The 18,487-nt window shown below is 41.1% G+C and overlaps 1 protein-coding gene across 4 annotated transcripts in view; it reads left to right on the top strand.

Moving 5' to 3' along the window:
- The window catches only part of phkb (phosphorylase kinase, beta), a 113,727-nt gene extending 96,163 nt beyond the window's left edge, over nucleotides 1-17,564 (top strand). For 2 of the 4 annotated variants that reach the window (XM_061669999.1, XM_061670000.1), the window contains 7 exons: nucleotides 6,174-6,264; nucleotides 10,489-10,694; nucleotides 11,561-11,695; nucleotides 11,925-12,054; nucleotides 12,153-12,260; nucleotides 15,380-15,520; nucleotides 15,609-17,564. In XM_061669999.1, the coding sequence (XP_061525983.1) occupies nucleotides 6,174-6,264; nucleotides 10,489-10,694; nucleotides 11,561-11,695; nucleotides 11,925-12,054; nucleotides 12,153-12,260; nucleotides 15,380-15,520; nucleotides 15,609-15,746 (949 nt within the window). In that variant the 3' untranslated portion in view covers nucleotides 15,747-17,564. Of the gene's footprint in view, nucleotides 1-6,173; nucleotides 6,265-10,488; nucleotides 10,695-11,560; nucleotides 11,696-11,924; nucleotides 12,055-12,152; nucleotides 12,261-15,379; nucleotides 15,521-15,608 lie in introns of those variants that run through there. The other 2 variants (XM_061670002.1, XM_061670001.1) reach the window with 2 other exon arrangements.
- Nucleotides 17,565-18,487: the final 923 nt, after the last annotated feature.

Here is an 18,487-nt window from a genome sequence, read left to right as displayed (position 1 = left end):
TTATAGTATTAACAAATGTGTTATTTTTTATTTATAATATTTGATGTCATTTTTATTGAGGAATACATATAATTCTATTTACATATGTTTAATTTTATAAACAAACGTTTTATTCGATGTAGTGATTTTATTTTATTCATGAAGTTGATTGTATTTTACTTTACAATGTTACATTTGCCGGCACGGTGGGCGACTGGTTAGCCGAGTTCTGAGGATCCGGGTTCAAATCCGGCCTCACCTGTGTGGAGCTTGTATGTTGTCCCCGTGCCCTTGTGGGTTTTTCTCCGGGTAATCCGGTTTCCTCCCACATCCCAAAAACGTGTGGTCGGTTGATTGAAGACTCTAAATTGACCGTAGGTGTGAATGTGAGTGCGAATGGTTGTCCGTTTATATGTGCCCTGCGATTTGCTGCCGACCAGTTCAGGTTGTACCCCACCTCTCGCCTGAAGATAGCTGGGATAGGCTCCAGCACGCCCGCAACCCTACTGAGGATAAGCGCTGTAGAAAATGGATGGATGTATTTCTTGATACATATTTTGTCTTAGTCCAAAATATTTGTTTTTACATTTTGTTCATTATTTTATTTGATTGTACATATTTTATTTTAGTTATATATATTTTTTATTTATGAGTTATATTTTATCCATACAGTATGTCAAATTATTTAATTTATTCATAGAAATAAAAACATTTTAATCATAAATGTTTCATATCTTAGTCTTAAGATCTCATTCTATTAATAGTTTTTTTAAATCAATATTTTATGCATACGTATTAGACTTTAGTTCTAAATATTTTAGTTTTATTATATTTATTTTAACCATTTCTATTTTATTGTCTTAATACATGCATTCATTTAATTTCTCATTATTCCCTGTGCTCCAAATGTCCAAGTCCTGCTAAATGTGAGGCCGACCAGCATTCTTCCTTAGAGGTTCTACTGTACAGCAAATTCAATTAATTCTAAATCTTACTGACCTGACTCACTTTAGACCAAATCCAGTAGACTCGTGTATTAATATGTGTGTGTGTGTGTGTGTGTGTGTGTGTTGTAGTCTGACTGACAGCGACAACTTTTCCCTGTATGCTGTTTGTATTAATTGGCTGAAGGCGTATTTGCACACACAGCAGCGAGATGTGATTATGCCAAAGAGAGAAGGGCAGGAGAAAGCCCCCGGGCTGTGTTTTTTTTTTTTTTTTCCGCGCCCTGCTTGGAAATGGTATCAGCGCTTCGGGTTCAATTTACTTTCTCATTTCCCTAACATTGGCCAGCAAGTGAAGCTTGAAATAGGTTGGCCAACAAAGCGTCGGTGGACTGACACCACATCATGCCTCATAAACGCCGAGGCTCTGTTGCTCTTCATTCATCCGTGCACTTTTTTGTGTTCCCGTGCTGAATACCTGCACACAAACACACACATTCATCACTTAGCCTGGCTTATTATTGAAATGATTTAATTTCTTCTGTGAGGATGGCTTTGGCTCCACCGTTGCCAGTGGCAACGTGTGCTGCTTTTCACCCTCAGAGGCAAGCAAGAGGAAGCACTCCGAAGACCAATTTAACATGAACAATAAGTGAACATTAAAATATGAAGTATAAAAAGTGATCTGCATTCCATGAATAAGTTGAGAAGGCTGGTTGACTGTGTTATTCATGTTTTCAGCGAGGGTGAAACATTATTTTTACCATTTCTCTTAGTTGATTTTCCATTTTCAGGGAGTAAATAAGGAAATGGGACAGAATTTTGAGAATTTTTTGCTACACTTGTAAATTTTAAAAAGGTCCTACAGCATGTTTGCTAACCAATGAGCACCCCTCCACATTGTCCTATAATGCTGCATTCACACCTGATGCAAATTTAACCATTCACGCAACGTGATTACATATTAAGTGAATGTAATTCATGTGAATAGGCACGAATCCGTGCCGGGCAACACTTTGATGCAATGCGAGTAGTGCAAGCACGCAAAAAAATTTGCTTTTTTGCCCATTCGCTCAGGTTGGAAAATTTTAACTTCAAGCCGCAAATTGTGTCGCGACAGCCAGTCCGCTTGGAGAATGGTGAAGAAAGGGCCAGCCAAGGGGACGGAGCATCCCACAGGCCGCCGTAGTCACTCATAGCGCACCATCGTCCTTCGTGAGAGTCGCAGGATGATGGGGCTAGAATGGGGAGCAGACCTGGGAAGGAAAAATAAAGAGACCAGCTGGGGGACACGTCATGCTTGCCATGGCCGCGCAAAGCACACCGTCGTCGGACACGAGCTCTCTGACTACCTGCTGAAGAGGACCGAAGTGGGAGGAGCATATTAAATGAAGCGCATACACGTTCAATGTGTGTAATTAACTCCTGCGATCAACCTCGTGTGAGAGACTTTCGCTTCGTGTCCGGTCTGAACGTAGCATAATGGCAAGCTCATACTCCATGACTTTTCTTCTCGTTCGCGATGGTCACTATGTCAGATTACAAGACATGATGTCATAAATTTGTTCTGTCCTGGACTGGATGAGTGGCTACAGTGCAAGTATGACACCGACCAGACCCTGCCCGATCATCGTGTTGTGTCGCCAAGAGCACGTTATGATGGCACAAGTCTTCGGGGAGGCGAGACAAGAAGAAAGAGCCCAGACAGCAGGGAAACAGTTTGTGAGCATGCAGGACCACGGGACGGAAGTGTGTGAACCACGGGGTTAACTGGAGCTTGGCTCCGCAGGAACTAGTGAATGGCACGCACTCCCGACTTCTGCGCTTCTGGGAGAAAAGAGAGAGAGAGGGAGAGAGCAGGGACTCACTGGTATTCAGGCGCTCTGTCATACTATTGGTCAATGTCGAGGAGCAATCGTAGGCCACACTATGCAGAAAAACAAAAACAATTCTGACACGCCAGACTTCCTGTGTCATGGTCATGAGGCGTCCTAAGCGCGAGATCGTCAATCAATGATTATGTCACACGACACGAGTCAACGACGCTGGATCAGGGAATCATAACTCAAATGATTGGCCACGACATTGAACGTGCCGATTGTGAAGCGGCTGAGATGAGAATCAGCACCTCCAAATCTGAGACCATGGTCCTCAGTCGGAAAAGGGTGGCGTGCCCTCTCTGGGTCGGGGATGAGATCCTGCCCCAAGTGGAGAAGTTCAAGTATCTTGGGGTCTTGTTCACGAGTGAGGGAAGAATGGAACAGGAGATCGACAGGCGGATCGGTGCAGCTTCTGCAGTGATGCGGACTTTGTATCGATCCGTTGTGGTAAAGAAGGAGCTAAGCCGAAAGGCGAAGCTCTCGTTTACCGGTCGATCTACATTCCTACCCTCACCTATGGTCAAGAGCTGTGGGTCATGACCGAAAGAACGAGATCCCGGATACAAGCGGCCGAAATGAGTTTCCTCCGCAGGGTGTCCGGGCTCTCCCTTCGAGATAGGGTGAGAAGCTCGGTCATCCGGGAGGATCTCAGAGTAGAGCCGCTGCTCCTTCACATTGAGAGGAGCCAGATGAGGTGGCTGGGGCATCTGATTTGGATGCCTCCCGGACGCCTCCTTGGTGAGGTGTTCCGGGCACGTCCCACCTGGAGGAGACCCAGGGGCGACCCAGGACACGCTGGAGAGACTACATCCTTCGGCTGGCCTGAGAACGCCTCGGGATCCCCCCCGGAAGAGATGGATTAAGTGGCTCTGGGGAGAGGAAAGTCTGGGCGTCCCTGCTAAAGCTACTGCCCCCGCCAGATAAGCGATAGAAAATGGATGGATGGACATTGAACGTTTGTCTGTGACGTGTCTGTCGGGTCCAAATCCAACTACATTCGTCTAGTCTGAGCTCGACATAATCATTAGCTGTGTTCACACGGGATGCAAGTTGTACCATTTACGCGACGTGATTACATATCAAGTCAATGCAGTTGACTTGAACAGGCGCGAATCCCTGCTAAGCAAAGCGGATGACTTGTATGACGCACCGCGAGTGGGGCAAGCATGCAAAAATTCGCTTCGTCTATTCACTTGGTTGGGAAATTTGAACTTCAAGCCACAAATCGTATCGTAACAGCCAATCGTCTTGGAGAATTGTGAGCAAAGGGCCGGCTGGGGGGAATGTGGCATCACGTTGACCGGTGTGGCCGCTCACAGCGCAGCGTTACCGTCCAAAAGAGTTGCAGGGTGCTGGTCCTGGAAGCAGAGAAGGAATGAAAGAAAATAAAAAAGGTCAGCTGAAGGGCCTCTTCACCTCCTCCAATATGGAAGGAGCTTATCAATGTGGTTTAAATGAAGCGACTGCGCATTCATCCATCCATCCATTATCTGAGCCATTTGTCTTCACAAGGGTCGCGGGAGCGCTGGAGCCTATCCCAGCTATCATCGGGGAGGAGACGAGGTACACCCTGAACTGATTGCCAGCCAATCGCAGGGCACATATAAACAAACAACCATTCGCACGCACATTCACACCTAAAGGCAATTTAGAGTCTTCAATTAACCTACCATGTATGTTTTTGGGATGTGGGAGGAAACTGGAGTGCCCGGAGAAAACCCATGCAGGCACGGGGAGAACATGCAAACGCCACACAGGCGGGGCCGGGGATTGAACCCCGGTCCTCAGAACTGTGAGGCAGGTGCTCTAACCAGACGGCCGCCGAATACACATTCAATGCTCATAAATAACTCCCATGGTAGAACTTGTGAAAGAGGCGAGGTGAAAGTTCACTTTGCATCTGTTATGAACGCTACATTAGGGGTATACACAAAACCGATTACAATGATAATCCGGTGTATGCGTAACCTACTTCCACATTCGGCCATACGGGTCTAAGCACTTCCTCCCGGTTCGGGTGATTAGCGAAGGGGGACAAAGCAAAAAGCGACCGTAGGTCCTTTAAATGTCAAAATGTCTTTTTTTTAACACAAAGTGTCATCACCGAGCCACCAAAGATTACAATATTTGATGTTTAGGCTGTTTACATATAGTATACCATATCATATTTGTAAAGATACATGATATACAGGTATTTCACTTTTGTCTGAAGACCCCAGCCATAAAGACAACAAATTTTGCATGTTTGGATTCAAACAATCATGCAATCAAACCGTAGTCATGCTCTTTAGCGGAGCATACACAGGAAGTCAGCTGTTCTCTTTTCCGGGTCTGGTCATGCGATGTTCCACGTATAGCGCGGATTAATAATTAAAAATGATAATCATCTCAATAGCTGACTTCCCTTTTAACTTTTGTTCTTTTTCACGAAATCAAACACATTTTTATTCCTGCTTTTAAAAAAATAAAACTTTTTAATGAATACAACTAAATAGAATTAGCTAAAATAATTTCACAATCAGTTTTTCCATTGTGCTTTACTCACATAATTATTTTAATTAAATTCAGTTTATTATTAAATTTTATGTTATTATATTAAATGACATTTTAATTCATGAAATTGTATTATATTGAGTTGTATTCTATTAAAACATTTACTTTTTATTTTATGACATTTAATTTTTTATTTTTAAATGATCATTTCTTGTTATTCATTCATTCATTCATCTTCCGTTCCGCTTATCGCCACTAGGGTCGCGGGCGTGCTGGAGCCTATCCCAGCAATCTACCGGCGAGAGGCGGGGTACACCCTGAACTGGTCACCAGCCAATCGCAGCATTTCTTATTAGTTTTGTTTTATTTTAGTAAATGGTTTTATAGTGTATTCAATTTTATTTTAGTTTACTAAAATACTGTGGCGCATCTGTGATTTTCCCTCTATTGGTAGACATGTAGACCGCCCAATAACTGGATGAACAGTTACCAAAACGCTGGACAATGACGTTACAGTTATGCCGTGGTAATAGACCAGAGCACCAACAGAAACTCAAGTGGCCGAAGAATATATGGAGACTCAGGTTCATAAATCCCAGTCATACAACCAAAATTGCCCAGGAAAAATAAGGCATCTGTTCAGTTTTGGTTCTTTTTAGTGCAGGGGTTGGTGAATACGCTGCCGCCTGTTGGTTTGGAGTGTGACGCTCATTGGTTAATAAACATACACGTAGCTAATTATAAGATACTTTTTTTCCTGACATCCACGTGTGGCCATAAACATGACAAACTGTTCGCACCTCACTTGTAAGCTCCTCTGATGCAACAGCAGGAGCTGGGTTGTTTGTCTGACACCCGATTTCTTTTCGCCCACTAGGTCCGTTGTCCGTCATGCCGCCAGTCTGTTAACTAAGCTGGTGGACAGCCTTGCCCCCAGTATTACTAGTGTTTTAGTGCATGGCAAGCAGGTAAGTTGACACACAGGCACGAGGGTCACACTGGAGAAAAAAATATATATGTTCAATCACGAGAATGAAGTGGTTATGTTATAAGAATAAAGTAGGATTTCATGACTGCATTTTTAAAAATGTAAACAAAAAATGTTTGTCTTGAGACATGCCTTACATATATTCTCCCATTTGCACATACTATAAGTCTTTTTTTTCCGCACCTGGGCTTGCGCACTTTTCATCTCGGCGTATTCCCCCGTCCAGACTTACTCACCCCACCACATGTAAACTGAGAATGAGTGCACAAACACCAAAGAGGCGTGACTCATTGAATTCTGAGGCTGGAAAAACATGTATGGAGTTTTCCTGAAACTTGAGAATGTCATTGAAATCCAAGAGAAATAATTAACACACTTTCAGTATGAAAACACCTTATGTAGCGTATGTGTTGCCGGCCACTCAGCTAAAACACAAACACTTTGAAGGTGAGCATGTTTTTTTAAAAAAAATATTCTGTAGTAAATAAATCAAATAAAAGTAATTGAATCACATAACTTTATGACTGAATGCATCTTTAGAGATCTATAAGTAAAACAAAGGGGGTGTGCCGGCCGTTACATAGATCAGCCGTCCCCAACCTTTCTTGCGCTATGGACCGGCCGAGTCACTTTATGACCGACATATTTTGATGACTGACATAGAAGCAAATAAAAATAAATGATTAAATATCTAACTTACCATTGCAGCATCACAATGACTGTAGGTGTTTTAATAGTGGGAGCCCTGCACTTTCACAAAACTCCAAAGGCTTGTCTTTTAATGTCAGCAGCTGATACCATGTTTGAAGCGGACCCGCTCGTCAGTATTGGAGGGGGAAAAAAGTGTTGGCGCCGATATTCTTCTCCAATAAATATCCCAACTAAAACGCTGTGATGGCCGACTCATAACGCCTCTTTGATCAGCTCAATAAGATATATTTTGTTCAGTCTCTCCACATTCATTTAATAGCTTTCTGTAAATGGTAACTGAATGCACTGAAAGTGCAATCTGATGTTTCACCTACCCTTGCCGCTGGGCACTTACTACAGCCTCTGGGAGTGTGTCAGAAGGATAGGGCTTAAGTCGACTGGAAGACGTGTAAAGACTGAAGTGAAAGGTAGAATCCGCACAGTCAGACAAGCGCACAGTTGTGTGCCTTTTCCCTTTTACACACAAGGGAGAATATGGCATGTCAGCAATATCGTCAGATAGTTCTTAAATATGTTTTCGGTTGATGAAGCGTCAGAAGAGATGATTGCTGTGCTGTCCGTGTGCGTATATCTGCTCATAGCACTGACAAACTTGTGTATAGTAGATACACAAGTTAGATTGTTATATTTTATTTATTTTGGCAGTTTTGCATTTGAAATTTTTATCATTGTTATTGTTTTTATTTACACTGCATTTTTAAATGTTATTATTTTGTTGGATTTAATCGTTCATTTTAATTTTGGTTTTTATATATTTAAATTTGTCTTACATTTGTACTTCATTTTTTCGATTTTATTCTACTTTTTTGTTGTATTTTTATTTTATTCATTCACTTGTTGTTTTTCGTCTGATAGGTTGCTTAAATTTATTTAATTAAATTTTGTTGTTGATGGTGTGTAGTAAGGGAAGACAGGAAGCAGTTTGTGTTGTAGAGTAGGATGGGCATACATGGGAAAAGGTTGAGGCACTGTGACGAACCCTCATTGGACAAGCCGGGAAAAAAAGCTTGTTTCGTATTTATTTTTTATCTTAGCAACAGTTGCTACAGTTCTTTTGTTACTTTTTAAAAATATATATTTTATTGTTTTTATTTAGTTTTCAAAAATGAAATGACTTTATTCTCAAAATGCGTCCCCCCCCCTGTGAGGCCCTAATACAACAAAGATGACTGATTGGCTCGATGATTATCCTATTATTAATTTTAATGTTCACTAAGAAAAGAAAAAGGATCAAATCATGTTGGAGCTCCTCGTGCCACTTCCTCCTGCAGGAACGACTGGCCACCGCATGTGCGCTTGGTATTCATCACGTCTACTCGCCGTGCATGTTCCCGCCGATCCTCCCACGACCACAGAGAGAGCGCTTCCACTGTTGCCATCGTCTGGCATTTCAAGTGTTTCTTGGAGATTAGCCGCCTCTTTTCGAGAGCCTCGCTTATCTCACCTTATTTTTCTTTTTTCTTTTTTTATATATACCCGTGTGAGCACTTTTAGCCTTTCATCATGCTCAAGTGGCTCAAGGTGTGCATCTGCATATAGATTGCCTCAACACAAGCTTCTTGCAAATTTGGAGATCTCTTGTTTTAGTTCTAATCCGGTACTCCAGCAGCAGCATTTGAATATTCTCTCTCAACAGAAAGACTCTCCTGCCAGCTAAAAATGTTAGTTTTATGACGCTGGTGTCCATAATGCTGCTGCCTGAGTACCAGCTTCCAACCAGGAGAAAATATTATATTTTTAAAGAACTTTATTGAACATATACAAACAATTAGACACAAGACTGGTTGCTAAAAAAGACAAAAGAGAAAATCACAAAACAAGATGAACTCAAAACAAACAAATAGAAGGCAGCAGTAGATTTTGTCCTTCGATACCAATGTACATGGAGTTCAACCTGGGTTTGACCACATTTGCTATTCAGTGTTCTCTTTTGTCAACAAGTCTTCAGCTGGGCTAAAATTCTGCTGCCTCAGAACTGACTAGAACAGATTATTGTTCTCCTGTGTTAGCTTTGCTGCACTGCATTTGCTATTCAGTGTTCTCTATTGATGTCTCAAAAGGTTCTCTCAACAAATGCATTTGTAGTGAAGCCAGTGCTTAAGAACTATGATCTATTCTCCTACTTCTAGTCAGAAATCAGGCGGCGACTTTTTTTCACTAAATAAAGTCTGTCAAAATGCGCGCTATTAACATACTGTAGAACATTGAAGAGCAAATGCATTGAAGAGACGCTAGCTCTGGAGACTGATCTTCTCTTTTAAGTACTCAGTCAGCAGCATTTTGGACCAGCTACATATTCTTTAGACACTTGCTGATATTAGAGACAGCGAAGGCAAAATGCAGTTCTGCACAGCTAGTACTGGGAAACTCTTCTCCTAGTCCTAGTCAGTACTGCCAAATGCAGCAGCATTTTTGGGCCATCAAATGGAATCATTGGAAATGGATTTAAATAGACTACTGGACTACTGGACCTACTATTCTACTGAATAGAAATGCAGTGAAAGTAGTACTGCAGATGACAGATGGGTTATGAGGCCCTTTAGATTCATAGTGACCCCGATCCATGACCTCCACTGTCCTTGCAGCAGGAAACGAACATCTCCAGTAAAACAGAAGAATAATGTTCTGTTTTTTTAGACAAATTTACATTGGAGTGCGTTTTAAGCATGACGTTTGTGTGCTACGACTAATGGTGCGTTCAAGTTGTACACGAACGTTGGAACATTAACATTATCCTCCTGGACTGCAGGTGTTTCCTTATGACAGTGAGAAAGGCCTTAGTCAGTCATGAAAGATTGCCAAGGATCAGCCCCAATAGAGAAAGAACGCATGAGGAATGAGAGGCAGAAGGAATCCAGAGATACTGTAAGAAGCAGGGACAGGACAAAAAGACACAGGGGGCGATGCGGAGGGAGAGGAAGTTGACATGATAATGTAATAAACAAAGCCAAATCAACCTGACCCTAAAGTTTTGCAAAAACAACTGCTCCAGTATCTCAAATGAAAATTCTGCAATTAATTTTTAAGGCAAATCATTGGCCCTTAGGCTATTGCGAAAGTACTTGAATGCTAGTTAAATCCCAGATTACACGAAAATACCACGTTGAGTTTAAATAATTTGCTGACAGCTTGGGCCCCCAGTTAAGAAATCCCATCTGCGCTCCTGACTGCATGACTATAATTGCTTGTCTGAATATGGTCAGGGGCATTTTGGATCAGCTGGAGAGTGTTTTGTGGCTTGTTGGCATGAGAACACTGAAAAGCAAATGCAGATGCAGTGCAATGTAGCTCTTTTGCAAACTCATTTATTTCTGTATTAATGAATTTCATCAGGACAAATCATGATCGCTCTAAACATAGGAACAGTTCTGAGGTGGATTTGGCTCACAACACATGCACAATGCATGGAGATGGCTGGGTGCACGTGGCATGAACCAGCCCCCCTCCCAGGATATTCGGAGAACTTTCTAATTCTAGGCGGGTCTTTTCCCAGGTGACGCTGGGTGTGTTTGGCCACGAAGAGGAGGTGATTTCCAACCCGCTGTCTCCCAGCGTGATCCAAGGCATCATTTACAGCAAGTGCTGCCCAATAGGGGGCGAGCGTGAGGCCGTCCTGCAGCAGGAGCTGGTCATCCACATCGGGTGGATCATCTCCAACAGCCCAGAGCTGTTCAGTGGCATGCTCAAGATCCGAGTTGGGTTGGTTCTATGATCTCATCTACCAGTTCGAGTCATTACTCAAGTAGCACCAATCTGAACCAGCTACAGATTAGTTCGAGATGTCCTGTTAATGGAGAACAGAGAAGAGAAAATGCAGTGCAGTAAAGCTTGTAATGGCTAATTTTAATTTCTTCTCCGGGTTCTAGTCAGGACTCAGGCGGCAGCATTTTGACCAACCAAAGAGTATTTCAAGACGTGCTGCTAATGAACAAGCCCGTACAGGAGAATTAGGATCTTTACTTGTCAGTACTCTTCTTGTTTTAGCAGCATTTTTCACCAATTTGTCTTTCAAGATGTGCTGTAAATTAAGAATATTGAAGAGCAAATGCATTGTAGCAAAGCTAGTACTGAAGACTATCTTCTCTGATTTAGCTCTTTCAGTACTCTGGCAGCATCATTTTGGACCAGCTTCAGAGTCTTTAGTCATTGCAAATGCAGTGCAGCGAACCTAGTATGAGGAAACTATGATCTCTTCTCCTAATTCTAGTCAGTACTTGGGCCGTGACATATTTGACCAGTTAGAGAGTGTCTCAAAACATGTGTTAATAGAGAACATTGAGGAGCAACTGCTGTCCAGTAAAGTTAGTACTGAAGAACTCGTATCTTTTCTCCTACTTGTCAGTGCTCAAACAGCAGAATTTTTGACCAGCTAGGAAGTCTTTAGAGACATGCTGTTAATAGACTGAAACTAGTAACAGAGAACTATGATCTCTTCTCGCTGTACTTAAGCAGCAGCATTTTCGACACCTGGGTCTAAGTAAAATATGTAATGTTTGTCGTGATTAGCTTGATTCTGATGTCAATGTGACTCTCCTTAGTGTTCTTCCTCATGTGTGGGTCCACAGGTGGATTGTCCAGGCCATGAAACAGGAGCTGAGAATCCGGGCGGGAGACATGCCCTGCCAGGACATCTACCAGCTGTCCCCCAGCGACATCAAACAGCTCTTACTGGATGTGCTGCAGCCTCAGCACACGGGCAGGTACACATATGTGGACATTATCCATGCTGTGTTCCTTATCTCAAGCCTTACTGTGTAATCCTCTCCACTTTTAATTATTTTCAACTTGTCCACATCCAACTTCTGCTATCTACCGCAGCCCTTCTGGGGATTTCAGTGAACTTTTTTTTTCTTTTTATCTTCCCTAATCAAATGCGTGTCAACTCATGAAGACAATTTCCTCAGCTCGCCCTGGTTTCACTTCCCGCAGGTCATGGCTACACCGCCGCCAAATCGACGGCTCACTTAACAGAACGCCTTTGGGCTTTTACGACCGGGTCTGGCAGATCCTGGAGAGGACCCCTAATGGGATTCTGGTCAGCGGTACACACCTACCGCAGGTACCTCCTCCAGGGACTCGGTGGTTGTAAGGTGTCTCCTTGGTGGAGCACTTAGACCAATGATTGATTATTTCTTATAATTTCATGCATTTTTGTAGCAACCTACGCTGTCTGACATGACCATGTACGAGATGAACTTCTCCCTGCTGGTGGAGGACACACTAAAGAGCATCGTCCTGCCGGAGTACAGACAAACCATCGTGGAGGTAAGTAACTAAAATGGATGCTAAAGTGAGTGAGTTTTTAATTTAAGACCAAAGAAAACATCCACATGATGCAGCGGTAAAAAAATAAATAGACAAATAAAGAAAGAAAGACTGAAATTAATAGTTCATATGCATTACTAAATTTAAAAAAAGATCAGTCAGATTATATATTGTTTAAATTCATGTTTTTATATTTCTTTTTTATTTAGATTTTATATTCATTTTTTAATCACAAATATTTGCAGTTGTGAGGTAAATCATAATTATTTCAATACATAAATGCATCAATAAAATCACTGTATTACAGATTATATTAATTATTACAGATTATACACTGTATTACAGATTATATTAATAAAAATTACCTAATGGAATTGTATATATGAATTCCCTCTTTATTTAGGTGGCTTAATATTTAATTTTAGAAGTCAAATAAACGAGCTTAATACATTTTTAAAAAGATTAAATCACTGTATCACTGATTATACATATTTAAATTAATTAATGGAAATGTTTATATGTAGGTGGCACGGTGGCCGACTGGTTAGAGCGTCAGCCTCACAGTTCTGAGGAGCGGGGTTCAATCCCCGGCCCTGCCTGTGTGGAGTTTGCATGTTCTCCCCGTGCCTGCGTGGGTTTTCTCCGTGCACTCCGGTTTCCTCCCACATCCCAAAAAAAACATGCATTAATTGGAGACTCTAAATTGCCCATAAGTGTGAATGTGAGTGCGAATGTTGTTTGTTTGTATGTGCCCTGCGATTGGCTGGCAACCAGTTCAGGGTGTACCCCGCCTCCTGCCCGATGATAGCTGGGATAGGCTCCAACACGCCCGCGACCCCAGTGAGGAGAAGCGGCTCAGAAAATGGATGGATGGATGGATGGATGTTTATATGTATTCCCATTTACTATTTCTTTCTGTGACTTTGACAAAAATGAAAAATATGTTCATACATAAAAGATTAAAAACACTGTCAGATATATATTTAAATTGATTTTTGGACAATGTTATATTATATTTTTGTTGACGTGAGTTTATTGTATTTAATGTTGTTTAAAAAATTGCTAATATTTGCAGCTGTTAATGGAAAATGAAAAAATACATAAGAAAAACCTACAAAAATAATTATAATTCAGATTTTATCATACTATTTCAATTATTTAATAACGAATATTAGATGAATTCAGATTTATACATTTAATCACATTATCTTAAAGTGGAACTAAACTCAAAATGTTGTTTGCAAAAATACTTTATATGTGCCCCACTAGTCTGATTCTGGTTAATCGCGTTTGTGGAATAAGAATTAAACAGATTGGTTCATCAATTTTCTGCCACATTGGGCAATATCACCCTCTGCTGTCAACCGAAATTAACGTCACAACTGCTCTCGCGCTTGCGTTGTGCACGTCACATGACCAAACACGAAAAACAGGTAGCTGACTCCTCGTGTAAGTTGCGGTAAGTACCATCACTACGGGTTGATGACATGATGGTTTGAACAAAATTGTGGTAAATTTGGGTTCAAGAAGACCACGCCAGCGGCAGGTCCAGAAAATGTGTGTGCGAATCGACCAATTAAATCACATTAGGCAGATGCATAGGAAAAAAATATAATACAGATTATTGTATGGATTTGAAAAATTACCTTACATTTTTGAAGGGTGTTTGTCAAATTTAAATGTCCAAGATTTGTAACGTGTACTTATTGAGGATAAAACTAGGACGTATCTACGTCATCAGTAGTGATGTGTAGTGGTTAGGTGAATAACACAAACGCAGTGAAACAGCGAAACAGCAGTGAAAAAAGGGGGAACCTTGCAATTCCTGAGAACATCATCCCAACGGTGAAATATGGCGTTGGCAGCATTATGTTCTTTTGAGGGACTGATGGACTTCACTAAATAGAAAGGAAATAATATTATTGGGAAATACTGAAGCAACATCTCAAGACATCAGCCAGGAAGTTAAAACCTGGGTGCAAATGGGTCTTCCAAATTGGTTACAAAGTGGCTTAAGGATGCCAATGTCTTCGAGTGGCTAACACATATCCTTGATCTCAGTCCTATTGAAAATTTATGGGCAGACCTGAAAACGCATGTGCAAACAGGGCGGCCTACAAACTTGACTCAGTTACACCAGTTCTGTCCGACTGGTTAGAGCGTCAGCCTCACAGTTCTGAGGACCCGGGTTCAATCCCCGACCCCGACTGTGTGGAGTTTGCATGTTCTCCCCGTGCCTGCGTGGGTTTTCTCCGGGCACTCCGGTTTCCTCCCACATCCCAAAAACATGCATAAATTGGAGACTCTAAATTGCCCGTAGGTGTGCATGTGAGTGCGAATGGTTGTCTGTTTGTATGTGCGTGTTGTATGTGTGTATGTGTATTATGACAAGCTTGTGGAAGGATATCCAAAACATTGGACCCAAGTTATACAGTTTAAAGGCAACGGTGCCATAATGCTAATGAAATGTACGTCAACTTCTGACTTTGAAGAAAGTAATGAAAAATTGTCAAAAAAAAATCCTCTCATTATTCTGCCATTTAGCAAATGCAAATAATGTTGGTAATCCTAACTGACCTAAAACAGGAAAAGTTTAGCCTGGTTTCATGTCAGACAGTGAGGGAAAAAAAGTGTATGGGTCTTTTTATATAGTGTATGTCAACATCTAGTTTCAGCTGTATATAGATATTATTTAAATACATTTATGAACAATTTTATATGAATTTCCACTTCAAAGATACTCAGGCCACTTTTAGTTTTTTTTTTTTTTTTTTTTAAATAGAAACTACTGTATCTAAGTCACTAATGTCGTAGTGGTACATTCGCCTGACTTTGGTGTAGGCAGCGTGGGTTCAGTTCCCACTCAGCGACGGTATGAATGTGAGTGCAAATGGTTGTCTGTGTCTATATGTGCCATGCGACCGACTGGCGACCAGTTCAGGGTATAGTTCGCCTTTTGCCCAAAGTCAGCTGGGATAGGCTCCAGCACCCTGCAACTCTGAACAGGATTAGCGATGTTGAGAATGGATGGATGGATACTGTACTGTAAATTTAAAAAAAAAACATTTTTAGTATCAGTTCTCAATTTATTCTATTATCTCTCTCCTCTGTGCGAGCAGCTGCTGATGGTGGTGTCCATTGTGCTAGAGAGAAACCCGGAGGTGGACTTTGCCGACAAAGTGGACCTGGACAGTCTGGTGAAGGAAGCCTTTGCCGACTTCCAACGGGATCGTAGTCGCTCGGAAGGCATCGAGAAACAGGTATGAATTTTGATGAGCTTTGATTTTTTTATTTATTTCCCCCCCCCCCCTTTTAAATTCACAATGTTCCTCTTCGACATCTTTTCAGGATGACATGCAGGCCTTCTACAACACGCCACCTGTGGGCCGGAGGGGCACTTCCAGCTACCTGACTAAGGCTGTTATGACCCTGTTGTTGCAAGGGGATGTGAAGCCCTGCAAGGATGAGCCGTGTTCTGTTAGCTAGAAGCCCCGACGCCGTTTCTGTCACCTCACTCGTTACATTGCTTAATTCGCATGCGTGCTAATCGCTGGGTGGTTTTTAATAGTGGTGATACACCACATGGTTGATGGAAACCTGAAAAGTAGGGGCTTCTAACTGACCAGTAAGTCATTTTGTTAGTTATCTCTCTTGCCTAATTTAGCATAAAAGAAAGGAAGACTGAGAATCTTTAGATTACAGGCAGCTAGTGCATTTTTTAGTCCTTATACTCAACACACGGCAGCCATCTCAGAAACGTTTTGGGACGGTCAGCAAGACAAGCTGGAAAGAAATTGCTCTTTGATTGGCATTTCGTGTTCAAGCTCCTTCTAATCTGAGTGCGAAACAACAAAATGGGCCAGATAAGTCACGGTACGTAGCACATTTTCAGCAGATGTTCGGTAAACTAGCTTGTGTTGTGCTAATGTAACGCAAGTTAAGCTATGCCTAGACGCTTGTGATGGTAGCTGCATTTTCAAATAACATATATTTCCAAACACCACATCTAGTTTGCTCCCAAGTAGGAGTAATCGGACAAAATCTTCAGGACAAGTTTGAAGGACACGTGGAAATGGCTAAAATGACCCTAAAACTGCCTCTTTAAACTGAAATAACTGACCTTGTGTTTGTTTTACAACATGGGTCTTGGAGACTTTTTTGTGGGTCTACTCATGATAGATTTGTCTGCCAAAATTCATGTGGCTAAACTGGGGGCTTAGTTAAAAAAATATTTTTTAATAGAATGGCGAAAATGACCTCGACATGTCCTCTTTAAACTAAAATGGCAGACCTCCTGTTAGTTTTACATTATGGGTCCTTGAGACTTGTGGGTCTACTCTTGATAGGCATCCCTGCCAAATTTCCTCTTGCGAAGTGTAACTGGATTCAGGGGCTGAATTATTACATTTCAATATAATAATACCAGGGACTGCAAAGTTATTAGAATTTTGGTTTTTATGGCAAGTCACCAAAGCTTCATCGCCCTGCTGCACCCACACTCAATAACTAAAACTAAAATCCTTCACAAATTAGCATCATCCATTTGTGTAGTATATGTACTTCCACTTTGGTATCGATCAGACAAAATCTCTTGGTTAAGTTAATTTTTTATGATGCCTGGAAATAGCCAAAACAACCCTAAAATGGCAGACCTCCTGTTAGTTTAACAGCATGGGTCCTTGAGACTTTTTTGTGGGGCTGAATTATTGGATAATTTCAGGGGCAGTTATTTGAGTTTTGTGTTTTTTGGTGAGTCACCAAACGCCATTCTGCTGCGCCCACATACAATGATGAGAACTAAAAAATCTTTACAATTTAGCGTCATCCAGCTGTCGAGTATTTGAAACTTTTTTTGTAGGCCTACTCATGCTCCAAATTTCAACTTGCTAAGTAAAACTGGCTTTGGGGGCTGAATTTTCCAAAAGGTCTCAGGGAATGTTTACATACGGGATGGGTTCTTGAGACATTTTTGGCAGTAGCTAAATTGTCAATCGACATAATTCCAGACAACTACAACCTCTGTGATTTTACAGAGCAATGGTAGCTGTTAGCCAGTGTCATGTTAATCTAAAGCAAGCTAAACCAAGCCCTTTTTAAATCCTTAATTCATCATAACAAGGTCCTGCTCATGGTGCCTATGATTTTCAGAAGCATGTTTTGCTGCTAATCCAATGCCAAGTGATGTTCAGAAATCACTTACTTTGAATGTGAATTGCATCATTGTGTTTGGATACATGCTAAATGCTTAACGTCATGTTTGCATGTACAATATTATTATTATTATGTTATTTTTTTTTTGCTTAATGACAGCATTACAAGAAGAAATAAAAATGTGTTTAATTTTTTTCTTTTATATTGTTTAATATTTTAAGTATCTTTGTAATCAAAGCTACAAGCAGGAAAAAGGACAAATCAAGCTCTGACCTTGTGGAGTTACATTATTAGAATTATTTTATTGATGAGTCATCAAACTGTGATGATGAAAACTGAAATGTTCAAAATTAGGCGTCCAGCCATCTATTATACGTGGCTTAAATTTGGTGGCAATTGGACAAAATCTCAATGTCCTTTCTTGGCTCATTGAAAGACCCAGGAAAATGTCAAAAATTATCCTAAACTTGTCACTTCAATCCAAAATGGGAGACCACTTGTTTGTTTCAGAACATGGGAATGTGTGAGTCTATTCCTGATTTACAGTACATATTGACTAAAATTCATGTAGCTCAGTTATACTGTCTTGAAAAAACATTTTTGTGAGAATTTTTAAAAGAGCAGCCAAAATGTTGCTAAAATCCCTACTTCTCACGAAAATGGCAGACTTCCTGTGTTTTTTTTTTTTTTTTTGGCATGGACTCTTGAGACTTTTCTGTTGGTCTACTCATGATAGACATGCCTACCATATACTCGGCCCGTAAACAGAAGTTAACCACTGTTAATAATGAAAAAGTACAAAACGTATTTCACATGAACAAAACATCTTGTTAAGCTTCTACATGTTGGCAAGAAGACAAAATACACAAGTTCTGAAAAACAGTATTTATTAAAAAAAAAAAAATCCTTCAGCCAGACCAAGATACTAAATAAGATGTTGCCCACCCTCGACGTCCTGGAGGGAATTTTTAATCAGCGCTTTAATTGACTTTTCTTCTTGTCGCTAATGGGCTGTGCACCATGAAACAAAGATAATGTTATTTGTGGGAGCGAAGACGCCCCCCGGCAAATGGTGG

This window comes from Phycodurus eques, chromosome 2, assembly GCF_024500275.1.
Source record: "Phycodurus eques isolate BA_2022a chromosome 2, UOR_Pequ_1.1, whole genome shotgun sequence".
Taxonomy (NCBI): Eukaryota; Metazoa; Chordata; class Actinopteri; order Syngnathiformes; family Syngnathidae; genus Phycodurus; species Phycodurus eques.
Note: the sequence above shows the minus strand (reverse complement) of the source record. Positions and strands in the feature narration are given on the sequence as shown.